Source organism: Triturus cristatus, chromosome 5_1 (genome assembly GCF_964204655.1).
Source record: "Triturus cristatus chromosome 5_1, aTriCri1.1, whole genome shotgun sequence".
Lineage (NCBI taxonomy): Eukaryota > Metazoa > Chordata > Amphibia > Caudata > Salamandridae > Triturus > Triturus cristatus.
The window spans coordinates 519,550,223-519,567,301 of record NC_140587.1 but is presented as its reverse complement, the minus strand read 5'-3'; the positions used below and the strand labels follow the sequence as shown (position 1 = coordinate 519,567,301).

The window sequence follows — 17,079 nt, the reverse complement described above, 5'->3', positions numbered from 1 at the left end:
CTGCGTGGTGTGGCAGATCATGTTGTGCCCCAATGAATCTATCAATACAGTGTGCGTTCCACATCATAGTAGCCATGAACATCAGCAAGTCCCCCAAACGAACAAAAACCAAGGTGAAAACATCAACCAAGCAAACATACTTAAACATGAGCGTTCCTGAACTGTTTCTTTTTTTCGGAAGTCCAGATTACATCAAGAGGGTCAATTCGTGGCCGCACCCCCACGATACCCTGCTGCACAGTTTGATGATTGTACTTTCCCCGCTGCATCATGAGGAGTCCGCTTTAGCCAGTGCCTCAGGAATTGAGTCCAACACAGCTTTTTGGTCTTTGGCAATCGTGACCGGGTCCGGGCAGGTGAATCTCGTCCCTGACCCTCTGGAACGCCACTGAGGGTGACCCCCAGCCGCTCGGGTCAGGGATGCTCGGTGCAACGTTCCTTCTGGTGGTAGTTCAATACTCTGCACCTTGCAGGTCTCTTCCACCAACCGTAGTTGATAGTTTCTCTTCCAGGCAGAAGATGAGGCAAAACAGGTGCCCCCTTGAATATGCCACTCTGATGTTCCTGAGGTGGGATGTCACTGGTCTGAAGGCATGTCTCTTTTGCAAAGTAAATGCTGCTAGCTCCTGGAAGAGAGTGGGTTTTTGATTTCGGAAGGTGATGGGATGTTTCTCCTGGGCCTTTCGTAGGATGTCCTCCTTCAGTTTGAAATCTTGAAAGCAAACCAGAATACCAGAATGTCTGCTGGTGAGGCTCTCTCCACCCATGGAGGGCCGACCCGGTGAGCTCGGCCCATCCTTATTTCAGTGACCGGTGGTGCATCGTGGATGGCACGGAAGAGATCTGCAAGATAACCAGCAAGGTCCTTGCTTTCTGTCTTAAAGGCAACACCCAGGATCCGAATATTGTTCTGGCTCAATCTGTTTTCAAGGTCCTTCGCGTGCGCCTATAGGACCAATTGTTGGTCACAGAGGCGTAGAATTTCTTGTTGCAACAGTTCACCGTCTTCCACGTGGCTGGTTTCATGGTCCTCTAGAGTAGCTACGCCACCTCCCAAGGATTCTATATCTCTCCTGAGTTCTCTGATGTCTCTAGAGAGATCCCTCTTGACTTCCTGGAGGTCCTTTTGGTGGGACGTTAACAAGGACTCGAGGAAGGAGCGTGTTATGGGTCCCTCCGGATTCTCCGCTGGCATCATTGAGGGGGTAGCTGTAGATGGATGACCCCCAGGAATCGTCTTATTCCGCTTGGAGAGCATCTCCTTAATGCTGCGATCCTTCTTGGTTCATGCCGTAGTCCTCACCGGACATATTGGTCAGGGTCGCCAGGGTGATCAAATGAGTGGCTGGACGCAATGGTCTCCTATGTTACAGGTGCTTCAAGCTGTGGTGATCCCCGGGGTGGTGCTTCTTCTCGCTGGTGCCGTCAGTGACTTCCCCCTGTTGCCGGCATGTCAATGCACTCTGATCTCACACCCCCTCTCAGGCGTGTTTCCCAGCTTGCTTCACGACCAGAAGAAGCTTGAGCTGGGTTAGGGTCAACCCAGGGCTTGTGGGGGTGCCCCTCGTTGACAGCTGATCTCCATTGTTCCCAGGAGTCGTTACAGTGTGGTAAATGCGCCCACTCAACCTGCAGGCTCAGAGTTCTCCGCTGCAGCCCTCGGACTAGCCGGACCGGGCTATTGGCTGGGCCCAGTGCCACTTGGGGCACGTGCTCCGGGTTCTATTCCCACCTGCCCCAGGAGTTGGGCTATTGACGTTGCTTGTAATGTAGCCTCTGCGCCAGGCCTCAACCACCAGGCCCACTCTCTGGTGTGCGCGTCTCACCTGCTGGTGCTGCAGACACCGCCCGGGACCCAAGAACACCCGGTCGCTCCCTCGATGCCGCAGGACGACCGTGCCCTTGGGCGGTCTGTTCCGCACCAGCAAATTGGGGGAGTCAGGCAGGTGCTAGCCCCCACTGGGCCTGAATCGTCTCCCCCTGCAGGCGCAGTCAGCTGCTCACCCGCCAGTGCTCGCTGGCCCAGGCAGTCCACGGCTATCTCTCAGCCAGTCCTCTACCGGGCCCGCAGTCAGGGCGGCTCTTGCTTTGCGGGGTTGCAGCAGCTCGTTCGTGCTGGGCGACTTTGCACCTCCCTTCCTTTCCAGCAGCTGGAGCAAATATCGCCTCAAATTAAAGATGTTTACAAAGCCCTGTGGCCTGTATTTAAGTGGGTCGACCCCTATGGTAAGCCCTCGGGCCCGCGGGGTCGGAAGGGGCCCCATTGGATTTGACACAGTCTGCTTTTGCCACAGTGCCAGTGGGGCCTCAAAGATCCGGTTCCGGGATGACACCGGTCGTTCCATCGCAACCTTCCCCGGCGTTGGACCTGAAGTCGGTGCCTTCGTTGCCTGCCCCTTCCTTATCCCCGACGTCGCTCGACACCGATTCCGACGTCAATTGAACCCAGGGTTCTGTTGTTGTTGCCTAAACAGTTTGATGAGGGTGGGGTCTATGGACCCTTTAGAACACCAGGATGTTTCTGCAGAGCAGATAGACTGGTAAGGGGAACCTTGGGAGGCCAGTGGACCAGACACTTCCCCCAGATACTGTCATGCTCTCTCTGTCAACTGTGGCTACAGAGGAGGGAGCCATGGTGGTCAAGAGCTGCTGAGGTCCTCTGACTGGTGTTTCCCCTCTGTGCAAGTCTGGACTAATCTCCTGACCGAAGTGATTCTGCCTGGGGCTGAACCCCTTTTGCCCTTCAATGAAGCACGTACTGATGTCCTTCTAGGCACGTGGTGCAAGCCTAGCACAGGGACTCCTGTGATAGGATAATTGCATGCCGCCATTGCCCGGCACCGGGCGACCCAAAGTTCCTCAGCCAACACCCCACCCCTGAAAGCTTGGTGTTGCAGACTTCTACCTCCCAAGGTGCGTCCCCTTCCTCCCCTCCGGATAGGGAATCCAAGAGGTGGAACCACTTGGAAAGATGTTTTCTACCTCCAGCCTGGCATTGTATTTGGTAAATACCACATGCTTATTGGGCCATTTCTCCCACTCCCTTTGGGAGACGGTTGCTCAGGTGCTGACACAAGTCTGGGAGGAGGCCCGGACTGTGCTCTCTTAGGCAGTTAAGGACCGGAGAGATGCAGCAAAATTCACCATAAAGTGTGGCCTTGACACGACTGATTCGCTGGGCAGAGAGATTTTATCGACCGTGGCCTTGCGATTCCGCAACTGGCTTCTCCGGCAATGGCCAGGCAAACTCGATGGACATGATTTTTGAAGGATCCCGTCCTTTAGGGGAGAAGCCACACTTGGCCCTAGTGCAGTTCATGGACTCCCGTGCTACGGCCAGATCCTTGGGCCTCTTCTAGTCCTCGTGACCAGTCTAGCTTTCGCCCCTTTCATGTCAATGGAAGAGGTTTCCAGTCAAGTCAGCCCTATCCCAGTCACCGTCCTGCACAGACTTTCCAATTTGTGCGGGGACGTGGACGCAGTTCATTCTGACCAAAGGAATGGAAGCCAGAAGTCGTCTGCCACCTTCCCATGGCAGCCGCAGGCTCCAAGCACTCCTAGTCTGACTCTGCAAGACCACACCACTCCAGTTGGTGGGCGATTCCATCATTCGGATGGATTCACAAGGAGGGAGTGGCTGTTATTCCTGCTACTTTCTGATTCTGAAAAAGAACAAAGGGTTGCAGCCCATTTTAGATCTTCGGACCGTCAATCTCTTCCTCAAGAAGGAGACGTTCAAGATGCTTATTTTAGCTCAGGTCTTGTCTACCCTAGATCAAGAAGACTGGATGGTAGAGTTGGACCTGCAGGATGCATCTTTTCACCTCCCCATCCTGCAAGGCCACAGGCCTTACCTGCGGTTCAAGGTAGGCCACGAGCACTTTCAGTTTACAGTGCTCCCCTACTCCCTTACGAGCGCCCCTAGGGTGTTCACTAAGGTGATGGAGGTGGTCGTAGTTCATCTGCGCAGGTTAGGTGTGTCCGTCTTCCCCTACCTTGAGGACTGGCTGTTGAAGGCATCCTCGCCCCAGGCTGTCATCTCCCACCTTTAGACTACAGCGAACCTCCTGCATTTGCTGGGATTCTCTATAAACATGCCTGACCCCTTCTCTTACGCTCCGTTTCATCAGGGCTGTTCTGGCAATTTCGGGCTTATCCTCCCAAGCAGTGAGTCCGGGATATTCAGGTTATGATTCCGATGTTTCAGCCTCTGTCCTGGATTTCTGTGAGACTGACTCTGAGGCTCTTGGGCCTTATGGCCTCCTGCATCCTGTTTGTAAAGAATGCCAGGTGGTAGTTGACTCCATGGTCTAGATCTGTTAAGGAACTACGGGAGATCTGCAGTTGTGGGTGACGAACTGCGGTTGAGTCAATGGCAGACCCCTCTCCCTTCCCCAACCAGATCTCAGTCTTGACAGATGCGTCACTTCTGGGATGGGGTGGCCATTTGGTAGAGGTGAAGATCAGGGGACACAGGCTCCACATAAATTTGTTGGAGCTTCAAGAGATTCGATTGGCATTGAAGGCATTTCTTCCCTCGGTCGAGAAGAAGTTAGTGCAGGTGTTCAAGGACAACACCACCGCCATGTGGTACTGCAACAAGCAAGGCAGGGCAGCGTGAGGTCATGGACCCTTTGTCGAGAGGCTCTGCATCTCTGGGCATGTCTGGAACATCAGGGCATAACCCTGGTGATGCAACACCTGGCAGGTTCTCTGATCGCCACGGCGGACGAACTCGGCCAATGATTCCTAACTGGTCACAAATGGTGTCTCCAGTCGGAGGTGGTTCAAGGTCTCTTTCAGCGCTGGAGAGATCCTTGGTTAGATCTGTTCGCCTCCGAAGAGAACGCGCAGTGTCAGCAATACTCTGCACTGGAGTTTCCAAGGGGGCTATCTCTCGGCGACACATTTCGTCGCGACTGGGGTTCAGGCCTGCTGTACATCTTTCCGCCCATACCAGTCCTGCCCACGGTTTTGAAGAAGATCAAGAACAACTTGGCCCAAGTCATTCTTGTGGCTCTGGACTGGGCAAGGAGAGTCTGGTATCCAGGGCTTCTGAAAATGAGCGTCAATCCTCCGTTAAGGCTACCCATTCGAGAAAATCTTCTGTTGCAGCAGCGGGAGAGGGTCCTCCACCCAAACCTGGCAGCAGTTGCTGGCTTTTAAACCTTACTCCCGAAGTATGCAATGTTAATTTGGCTGCCAGGTGTCCTTCCACTAAGACAGTATATGCCTGCTGTTGGCCGACATTTGCATTATACTGTACAGAAAGGTCCAGTAACCATCTTTCTGCTTCTCTTTCTGCTGTTTTATTCTTACCCTTGCCCAGCAGGGCTCTGTGTTGGGTACTCTCAAGAGGAATCTTTCTGCTCTATCCTCTTTTTGTGGCTGCCAGACCAACCATCTCTCCCATCAGTCCTGAACATTTGTGAGGCAGCAATGTGGGCATCTTTGTTTACGTTTGCCAAGTACTACTGCCTGGACAGTCCAGTCCACAGGGACGGGCATTTTGATTGTTCGGTCCTGCTGGACTTCCTAGTATGAGGAATTGGTTCGCAGCCCAGCGCCAGGAGAGTATGGGTTGGGTAAGTAATCTGCAGCTAGAAGTCTCTAGCAGATGAAAAAGTTACTTACCTTCGGAACCGCATTATCTGGTAGTGACTAACTTGCTGCAGATTCCTTACAGCCTCACTCGGGCTTCCCCACGTTGCTTACTGTTTTTGTTAGAGCTAGGATTACTCCCTTTTTGAGAGTCCTAGTTTTGTGACGTTTTTGTCAGTTAAATTGTGGCCCTGCGCTTCTGGCGTGGAAATTAAAAGTACTGACGTCCACGCACCTTAGTGGCACCTATATAGGTGAACGCAGTATCATAACCAATGCAGACGACATCACGCAGAGCTAAATTGAGCCACCCAACGGTGCTCCCAAGGGGTATTGCTCGAGCAAAAGTTTCCAGATCCAGCTTGACGCCTGGGACATTCAAAGGTAAGGAATCTGTAGCTAGATAGTCTCTATCAGATAATGTGTTACCGAAGGAAAGTAACTTGTTCATCTCTGTGCTTGTCATGTGAAAAAAACACTTCTGTACTACAACAGTGTGAAAAGGTGACTCCTAAGGAGATTCTTGATTTTGAACAGACTTAGAATGTAAAAAAGCAAAGGATGTGCCAGCCCTATAAAACCTGTAATAGCTGCAACGGATTATTTTTGATTTAAGACTCCACTACCCAACTTTAGTTATCACTTTCAGAAATGGACAGTTGTAAATAACACTGCATTTGTCTTTTTCACTTTTATTTCTCTACTGCTAGAAGAGGACACCTTGCAGGAGAAAGAATTAATCCCATGCAAAATTTGTGGAAGGACTTTCTTTCCAGCTACACTAGTGAGTGAAACTGGCCTTGTATGCATTCATGCTTTACAATAATTGCCGGAAATTAATGTATCCTATATATTGCTTGTGTATTCTACTCTGCACCACAAAATGCAGCTCCGTTGTTTTACAGTGAGACCCTTAGCCACTCCGAAGCTGTAATACCAATTGTATTTCTAGGTATAACCTATGTGTACTTTCTAGATCCCCCCTTTCAGTGCATTTCTTTCATAAGCAAGCTTCTAATGCATCATCGTTGTATCCACCTACATCATGGCACTTTGGGTACAGGTGACCTCCTTCCGAAGGTGATGGAAGTTTTAATTTCCAAATGCTCCATTTGTAATTTTTTTAATGTTAAGTTCAGTTGCCCCCTTTCCTTGGTTTTCAACATTAAGGCCGTCATTTGCCATTATTCTGTAGTCTGATCCTTTCAGTTATTTTTGTTATTTATTTTCTGTCATCATCCATGGTAAAATAAGATAATCCATAGATCATACATTGTAGACACTGTTTTCTGCACTGGCATGCTAGAAGTAATTGTAGGCAATCCCTGCAGGAATATTTTGCTTGCTTTTTAGTCACAATGCTTTGCAGATTATCTTCCTCCTTCTTGAACCATTCTTTAAATCATAAAGTGTGTATAAATGGCAAGGAATATTTTTGTAGCCACACATTTGCATGTATTCTTCTTTCTATTTTAAATGCAGAAAAAACATGTACCCATTTGTCAAAAAACAGCTGTTAAAAAGAGGAAGGCATTTGATTCCAGCAGACAACGAGCAGAGGGGACAGATATTCCAACCGTAAAACCTCTAAAGCCAAGGGTAGGTGCATCTTTTTTTATTTTAGCACTTTTATGTAAAAATGAAGAATGTGACTGTTCTCTTTCCCAATGACAAAGTTCCATTCAGTGCAGGATACTCCTGGTTGCTATACTTTTCTTACTCAATTCCACATCCTTGTTTGAGCTCTTAATTCAAGTGTTGTGTGATTCCTTTTCCTTTTTTTCAAAAAATGTTTTGAGAAACATATTTTTAAAATCCATGATGAAACTGTGGATAACTTTATTAACGCAGTAATAAAAGGTATGGAAAATTTGGCTACCATTAGTGTACAAATATGAACACTGAAACCAATCTAGTCCGCTTTATATCTTTATTGGCCATTATCATGTGCTGGTACAGAAATGTCCTTTCTCCCCTTGCCGTCTCTTACCATCCCTTCCCTCCCCACCCTTCTTCACGGTTCCATAGGAGAAGTTTTTGACTTGCCTATATCTTTGGCACCGGTTGACAGACCTTCACAAAATGTTTCCAAAAAAGTGTGCTGGTGATTCTTGTTGGGCATGGAAACTTTTGGGGTGATCCATCATGCGGGGGTGGGGGGAGGTGGGGACGAGAACAGGGAGTGGATCAAAAACGTGTTTTCCAATGTTAACTTCCTTAGATTTTAAACACGACTACCCCAGAGGGAATTGCACCAAATTTGGTAGAAAGGTAGCTCTTGGTCCAGAAAGAACCTTTTTTGTTATTTGGTGTAAATCCGTTCAGTAGTTTTTGAGATATTTTAAAAAAGAAATTGTATATACAGGGATGCGAAGGCTCCGCAAACCCTCCAGATCATGTGCTTAGATCTGATTGGCTGCCAACACTTCAACTAGGAAGTGTTGGCAGCCATTGTGGGGCTTTACTTCAGCTGAGTCCAGAAAAAAACATAAAAAGAAAAGGGGTCAGAATAGGAATACCCTGACCCATTTGGCCCTGGTCCTGGGGTTCCCTATGGAATCTGCCAGGGCCAAAAAGCATTTTACTATTTTTTTTTTTATTGTTGCAACAAAAATCGCTACCGTTTGCAGAAAAAAAGAAAGCACAGTCTCCTGCGCTTGTTAAAACATGGGCCCCCAGGTGGTCCAGATGATAACCTGACTACTTATTATGTGTATGATTTTTAAAAGAAGACTCCATTAAGAGCCTGCCAATTCTCGCAAGTCAATTTAAAGCTGCTTCCGAAACGGAGCCAAGGAAGGGGGCGTGCGGGGCCCATCAACCCAGCGCTAAAATCTCCTCTGCTATCCTGCCTTGCGGGACTACAAGTTACCTGGACTAGGGGGCAATAGCCCCTTTTGACCTAAGAATCACTCACGTGGGGGACATGGGTGGAGGGTCAATGAGAGACGAGATGGGTGGCCTCACAGAACAGCAGGTGAAAATCAGCAGGGTGCTGGTGACACAAGTTCTTGATGCTGTGGTATAGGAGGACATCTTAACAAAACATAGAAGCACTTACTTCATATAGTTAAGAAAAAGTATCCTTGTTTGGTGGAGATTTACCTCTTTGTAGTCTTGTTGTCTTCATTATAGGAGAATTCATATTGTCACAGATTTATGGGTAAAGATGCACAAGGACCAATTACATTGCTGAAACAAAAGGTCACAGGAGATCATGGTCCATTACACAGATGTAATGTAGAATACGCACTGGACATTCAACCAATTAGGTAGTTCTTATTAATTTGCAACAAGTACGTACTCCGGTTAGGTAGACTTTTTGTGGAAAACTGTGTTCTCTTGTAGGATAAAGGGGCAGGTGAGGTTCTGTTCTGGTGCAGTCACTCCCACAGCTACTGACACTCCCACACTTACACACCCACTCACTCATAACCATCTGCCACTCTCACATCCACTTACAGATCCATACACCACTCGGACACCTGCAACACCATTTATACTCCCACTTAAAGACCCATACGACTACTCACGCACCCACTCACAGAACAATACAGCCACACATACACCCACGATAACCTATACAGCCACTCGCAAACCTACTCTCAAAGGTCTCAAGTTACAGTTAGCAAATCAAATTTTCAAAATCTTAGAAAATCACTGAAAAAACAAAGGTTATAGGGACGTTATATTTAGAGTCAGATTTCATATATTTGTTCTAGTTTCACTCATACAAAACCATAGCTATTCAGCAGTTATAGTTACCTGAGCTAACTAACTTGCGCCCCTGCAATGTACTGCTTATGACCTCACATATAACATCACTCATGACATGGCCAGTGACCTCACTGATGACATCCGCCACAAAACCACTCACACCCCCATGCATCCTCTCGCACACCCACTCACCACTTACATATCCATTTACAGACCCATACAACCTCACACACCCACCCACTCACCTATACAGTAACTTACACAGCCACTCATTTACACATACACCTACTTACACAGCCACTCACTTACCCATACACCTACTTACACAGCCAGTCACTCACCCGTACAGTCACTCAACAGAGCTACTTCCTTACCTCTCACCTGAAATCCAGGACGTCTGCAGGGGCTATGAATAGCCTCCTGACCTTCTGAGACACCTCTCCATACTGCTGAGTAGGAGAGGAGTCCCAGCAAGCGTCTCAAAAGGGAAATGGAAGAGATAAAAAAAGAGACCGCAGCTGGGCTCCCAGAGCTTTTGGGATGCAAGGACAGCTTTTGTCTGATTACGTTTTAGGGAAATTAAATAAGTAAAACAAGAACACTATTAGTTCTGCTATTCCTTACGGAACTAACTGTGAGTGAGATTTGAATACCAACACATACACTTGCAATAATCAACTTTCAACATGTGGAAAACTCACCACAGGAATGATTTTTTTAAAGGATTTGTCAAGTGCGCAAAAGGAAGAAGAATGTCGCTCACAATGAAAATCAGAAAGGAATAAAAGCTGTAGTTCAAGTCCAAAATAGTCAAATGTCCTTTAGGGAATATTTGAGCAAGATGCTCATTCCAAGCGTACGTGAAGACGACTATATCCCAAGAGGTCAACTCCTAATACTTGTATCCCAAATATCTTTGAAGATGGTTTCAAATCATACATTACAAGGACGCACAATGATACAAACATGTTATCATACTTGAGTTTTAACCGATAAACTCAAACGCTAATAATGCACTTTCATCCAGCAGTCACTCAGCTGAAGGGGGCGATGCTGACTCAACCTCCTGAAGAGAGGAGTTCCTGGAGAGAATCTGTTCTGTGCTAGCTTGAGGCTGGATTCCAGAACACGAAGAGGGAAATGCCTTCCTGAGCGAAGCAGAAGAACCAGCAGGGATGTATAAGCCAGCCAGCAACCAGTGGGGGACTGAGGAGTTGTCAATTCAGGAGCAAGCAGGAAATGCACACAGGAACCCAGAAGAAAGTCACGTGAGGGGCTTTGAGAGACACTGCCATTTATAGCCAATGAAAAGAGCAGTTGGAGCACGTTATTCAGGAAGTGAGCATGCAATGTGAAAGACGCTGTGGCTGGACAATGTGGTCCCAGCAGCTGTCGGGGGAGCGTGCGGTTACCATGCGGACATGTGTGGACCTAAGCGTGCGCTATGTTAGGAAATGAGCATTGGTGATGGCAAAACCAATCTTAATGTTATGACCACAATCTGTCTCTTGTTTTTTTGTACTGGAAGGAGACTGTTATGTGGTTAATACGGATTCCTAATGGATGCTGACAAATAAAGGGTGTGGCAAGGGAGTCCCTGGCTCTATTCACTCATTCACCCATACAGCCACTTATGCACCCTCTCACACAACATACATCCATTTACATAAACATACACACATCCATACAGGCACTCTCACAACCACACACTCACCCATACAGCCATTCACCCACCCATGCAGCAACTCTCACACACTCATTCACCATAACAACCATTGACAGACACTGACTAGCCCATACTGCAACTCCCACTTATTCACCTATCCAGCCACTCACACACACATGCACACACACTCACACTCACAGATTCAGTCAGTCTCACAGTCTCTCAGATCGCTTATGTTAGAAATAGTATCACTCATTAATAGTACAAACAGAATAGTTATGGAATAGCTTAGTATATATCTTTTGAAACTTAGAAATGTTTACAAAACACTGGATGATGTCATCGGTGATGTAATTTGAAATGTCATGAGTGATGTCACCGAACATGTCACGAGTGATGGGATATGTGAGGTCATAAGCAGTGTATTGCGAGGGCTGAAGGTATAGTTAGCTCAGGCAACTGATTAATTTCAGTGGTTTTGTACGAGTGAAATCTGAGCCTAACTATAACATGCCGGTAACCTTTGTTTTATTCTGTGGATAAAAAGAATTAAAAATATATATATTTTTTTCCCTCCGATTACCCGTCCTACAGGTAAGAACCTACTCCGATAGATTCGTTGGTTTATTGTTACAACATTAGGCTCTCAAACATAAAGCGTTTTGCCCGTGGAAGCGGCCTTTCTCCAAACACTGAGCAGTCTTCATTTTGTGTATTTTTTCACTGTTTTTATACATTTCTTAAAGTGGCGTATGCAGGAAAATAATAAAACTGGTAAAAAGACTCGCCCAATTCATGGTACTCACTTGGTTCACATATCCGGTCACAATATACCTCAAAACCCCACAATAACATTTTTGATCAAACATTTCACCCCAAATCATTGCAAGTCACATAGTGTGCTGATTAGTCTGAACTAAATCAGCACACTGTATTCTGACCAACAGTTAATTTGTTCAAATTGAAATATCTGTACAAAATTGCACATATAGATTCCAAAGGCTATAACTGATTACATTCACAGATTTTAAATACCTTATTGCTTAAACCTCTATGCTGGTGTCCGCGGACTTTAACACTTTTTCAATGAGTCCCCAATAAAAACAGATTTGATACTATCAAATACTAACACTTCAGAAATAATTCTGGATAAACTCTGGAAAAATAATTGCTTAACTTATTTCTGAGCAATTTAACTAGATGTTAGGGGTCTGGAAAGCTGCTGAGAAAATTGAACTGGCCACTCAGCACATGAACTTGTGCTGAGTGGCCAGTGGGATCCCTGTTTTAATCTAGAGAGCTTGCCGTTACCTGGACAAGAAGAATCAGACTTGTTCTTTGGTCTCTGGGGCTGCTGGAGTGTGCTGACGAGAAAGTAATACCACTTTGCACCCTGAACCGAGTACACAGATGAGTGTACAAAATCACAAGAACAAGAGTAGGTTTAATGACCGTGAGTTAGACTGAGAATACTGTTTTTAAATTTTGTTTTTGTGTTCTCTTTTTTCCTATAAATATAGTGCCAACTCTCTCAAATGTCAAAGGAGTTTGGGTTGTCGCAAAAGAGTTGAGAATCATCACTGATCAATTTTCCATGACACCATATATTAAATCAGTTCTTTGCTATAACTGAAAGAAGAGCGTAAAACTACTTTTCATTTTGCAAAGGGCATGGAGTTACTCGTTTGATATGTGAATGGGAGCAAGAAGTATGCGAGGTAGTGAAGCTGTTTTTAATCTTTGTCAAAGACACTGGATTTGTACATGGGTGTGTGGAAGATCCTAGCTACTTTTAATGTATGCATATTAATTGTAATTAATTAGTTTCTGTTCTAGGGTTCCACAATATTGAGATGGCTGTCCCGAGTGAACAGATCTCACAAATTCTTTCTGAACACATAAATGCATTATGCAGGCATAGAGGGCTGTGGTTTTCTGACAGTCAGTCTTGAAATGGAGATCTCTGAGAAACTTAGTGCTTTTGTAACCTGATGAAGCGTACATTGTAACAATGTGATATGGATTAGCTACCAAGAACTACTGCAAAGTTTGTGACATTATTTCTGCAGAAAATATTTAATGTGATATTAGGTCTGTGAAAGAAAAGGCTTGTGTTTCTCTCTTTTCAAGTCAGTGGGAGAGGCCTACGTAGTTTGCACGTTTGATTATGCTAACAATTTTTGATTGGAAAAAAATACATTCTGTTCTTTATTTTGCCAATAAATCGGAGGCTTAGTATTGGAGGCTCTCTTTACCAAGTTTTTTCTGATCTTTCACTGTGTTCCTTAATATGGATTGTTAGTATGAACAGTGTCTGTGTTTTCAAAGGAGATATTGTAGTTTCTTTGACTAAAAGATGTAGAGATTGGTTGCTAGAATCATTAACTATTTGGAGGGTAGATGTTTCTCCATTCCCCTTGCGCAGATTAGAGCTATGGCCCATTCAATACTTGAAATGTGAGGAAAGTAAAAGACCTTTAACACAATCTAAGTTGAGCACTGACCAACGTAAAGGGAAGGTGCTTTTTCCTGATTGCAGATTTTTAAGGGTATAGATTCATATTGCACATGACTAAATCAACCTCTCTGCTTCTGGAAATATTTCATTGCAAACTGCTCAACTTGTCAGGCTACCAATGCCAACATAGATTCAGGTAATTAATTTGGTACTGCATTGTTTAATGTTTTATCATTATTAATTTGACATTGTGCTGTTTCTGATGCACTATTATGGCTGAAAGAAATCACTGGGATAAGATAGTGTTGTATTGTCATGGATTCCTCCAGTGGTCATTAGCATACCCATTCCTTAATATGTAAATATTCAGTGTTCAAACCCTTCTTACTGTACACTCCAATTTGAACCCATTGCTTGGACCTCTACAGAGGTTCTGTAATATTAGATTCACTTGAAAGAGTGAAAGCATTTCATTACACTAGAACATTAATACATTCATGGAAGTGTGAATCCGGCTTCTCTCTAGAATCTCGTGGCTGCATGGGAGACTTAGCGGACTCCGAGGCGAATCTGCATGTTTTTCCATCTGACCCAGGAATCTGTACTAATACTGCAATGGTAAGGCAAAACTGTGGTTTCCTTGAATATCCTTTAATAACTATGTATGAGCAAATAACGAAGGCCTGACTCATTGCTGATGGTGTTAAGGTTGATACCGCATGATTTCAGAAGAAAAGTTAATGTCCTACTAGATGTATTGTTATCTAAATACTTAAAACAGGTAAACTGTTGATCTATTTTGAAACCAGACAACTGTAGCCCATGTTTTAAAAAATACATATGTGTGTTTATGTATATCTATCTATTTATGCATACATATGTGTGTATATACTGAAGCCTTTTCATAATAGAATAGTATTGCAAAGATGGTTGCTGACTAACTAGGTTCCTAATTTCTGTTGAGTACTTGGGCTTCAAGTGTTTGGCGACCTCACTAATGTTGACTACTGTGTAGATAATCATTTATTCAGTTTCTTGACAGTTTCATTGATGTTTGGGATAGCAGTTGGTTTTCTGCTATTTTGATTTGGCTCACAAAAGTGAATTTACTAGTCTGTTTTAATACTATTTTTAAGATTCCTTTAGATAATAGTAGCATTACTTTAATGTCGACCAATGCACCAAAGATATTGTTGCTTGTGGTTTTACATTGGGGTTAATGTGGGAAGAAACAGATTGATATATTTGGAACTAATGCTTTTTCCACGCCCTGTTTCCTGGCTCCTCCAGGTTAAGATTATTGCTTCCTGGGAACATTAACCAGTTTCTATCTCACAATCTACCATTAATGATTTTTTGGCGTTTTGTAGGAGGGACACACGTTAACTTAAAAAGCCTTTCATTTGAAATTACTCATTGCAATAGGCTAGTTGTTTTATTGCATTGTCATTACTGCCCATGCAGCCTCTCTAAACAGGTGTATATATTGCTCCAGGGAATAGGAAACCCTGGCTTCTGATGTGTACATCTGCCTGTGGCTTCCTCACCTTATGAATATCCCCTGCGCCAGCATTCCGCGGAATTTTTTCCTAGCTCTCCACGCTGACGAGAACGTCCTCTCCGCTTGCAACTCCGCATGTCGTCACTGGAGCCATAAGAGAACCTCATCAGCGTGATGACGTCAGTTCCCTTTTTCCGCGCCGTCGACGCATAACGGTTTTCTAGCACTCTCCAGATTTTGTGGAGTTACTTTGTTATTCCTTCTGCTTTAACTGTTGCTGTAGCGATGTCGTCTTCAAGGAAGTCTGGGTTTAAGCCCTGTAGGGAATGTGGGGTTCACATGTCCATCAGTGACCCCCATGAAGATTGTTTATGGTGCTTGTCGTCGGATCACGACGTGGCGGACTGTTCCTGTTGCAGGAAAATTAATCCTAAAGCACTTAAAGAACGGGAAGCCAAGTTGTTTCTGGCCAAGGCGAAGAAAGAAGGAAGAGGGCGTAAGCGAGATAAGTAGAAGTCGTCGACTTCGCATACATCGAAGTTGAGAAAGCACAAGAGAAAGACATGGATCTCTGCTCCGCTCGACGAAGGATTAGGCTTCGAGGTCGCCTTCGCCTGCCCCTCAACATCGCCGTAAGGACTTTGGATCTGCTTCGCCCTCTACTTCTCCTCGTGCGACTCCGGGGAAGTCTCCTTCGCATAGAGGCACTCCGGCGCAGTCTCCGGCGCCTGGGATTCACCGGCTTCAGACGCCGAGCCGGTTCAGGATGTTCCATCTTGTCCTGTACCTGAGATTGAGCCGGTGGATTCGGCAATGGATCCGATCGTTCCGACGTCGGATACTCCCATTTGGATATTGGCTTGAATCCATATCCACAGTTTCTGGCTCCAGGTGCGGATCCGTCGCATTTTTTAAATGCAATGTACGGAGTATTATCAAGAGCGGCTTTCCCATCCGGAGAACCTTCTGGTTCTGTGGGTCCGCTGGCATTCAACTTGGGAGTGTCCCAGCACTATGCCCAGGCACCATTCATGTCAATGGCGCGTCATGGCAATTTCCGGCGCCGAGAGTCAATGCCATTGATAGAATCCTCAGCGCCGTCTGGTGAGCTTTCCTCTCGGCCTTGTGCAGATCTCGTGCGTCCTTCGACGCCGGCTCAGGAGCAGTCAGCGCTATGTACAACGCCACCGACGCAGCGTCTGCGGATTCGTTCAAGGAGAGAGGCACAGAGATTGTTAGAAGATGAGCAGTATCGCAGAGAAGTAGTAGAGGAGGGCGAGTTGGAAGAGTCTCTGGATGAATTCGAGGGAATTCAGGAGATGAGTGGTTTGGATACCTCTCCTGAGAGTGAACTCTCCTCAACAAGGACTTCTCCTCCTCAGGAGGCAACTCCCTACCATTTGGTTATAAGGAAAGTGGCCGAGATTTTGGATTTACAGTTGCCTACTGCCGAATATAAACCAAAATTGCTTACAGAGGTTTTGCATTCACCTTCCTCCACAGTTGAGCCTCTGTTACCCTTTAATGAAACCTTATTAGAGCCTATCCTCAGGGTTTGGCGTAGACCTCTCTCTTCGCCTGCTGTTTTTAAGGCTGTGGCAAGAAGATATAGGACTGCACCAGGGGATCCAGATTTTCTCTCTTCTCATCCATCTCCAGAGAGTTTGGTGGTGCAGGCATCCTGCTCCAAGCAGTCTTCAGGTGCTTTTCCACAGGCTCTAGCTGACAGGGACTCAAAGAAGATGGAGCATTCTGCTAAAAAGGTCTTCTCTTCTTCTAGCATGGCACTGAAATCGACTAATGCTACTTGTTTGTTGGGTTGGTATATACATGCTTTGATGAACTCTGCAAAGCAGTTGGCCCCCAAGTTACCTGATGACGAGAGGGAAAACTTTATGGAGGCTCTGTCAGACGCTCAGGCTGCGGCTAGACAGGTTATTCAATTAGGCCTGGATACGGCTGACTCAATAGCCAGAGTTATGGGCTCCTCCATAGCTACAAGAAGGCAGTCTTGGCTTCGGTCTTCTGGATTTTCCCCTGATGTCCAGGCCACTCTTTTTGATTTGCCCTTTGACGGGTCTAAGCTCTTTGGGGTAAAAAGCAGATTCGGCTTTGCAAAGTTTAAGGATAGCAGAG

At 45.8% G+C, this 17,079-nt stretch overlaps 1 protein-coding gene across 2 annotated transcripts in view; it reads left to right on the top strand.

The window, feature by feature from the left end:
* Positions 1-17,079, top strand: part of ZC2HC1A (zinc finger C2HC-type containing 1A) — a 338,183-nt gene that overhangs the window by 112,197 nt on the left and 208,907 nt on the right. For both annotated transcript variants that reach the window (XM_085605382.1, XM_085605383.1), the window contains exons 2-3: positions 6,312-6,385; positions 7,084-7,200. In XM_085605382.1, coding sequence (XP_085461508.1) covers positions 6,312-6,385; positions 7,084-7,200 — 191 coding nt within the window. The remainder of the gene's footprint in view (positions 1-6,311; positions 6,386-7,083; positions 7,201-17,079) is intronic.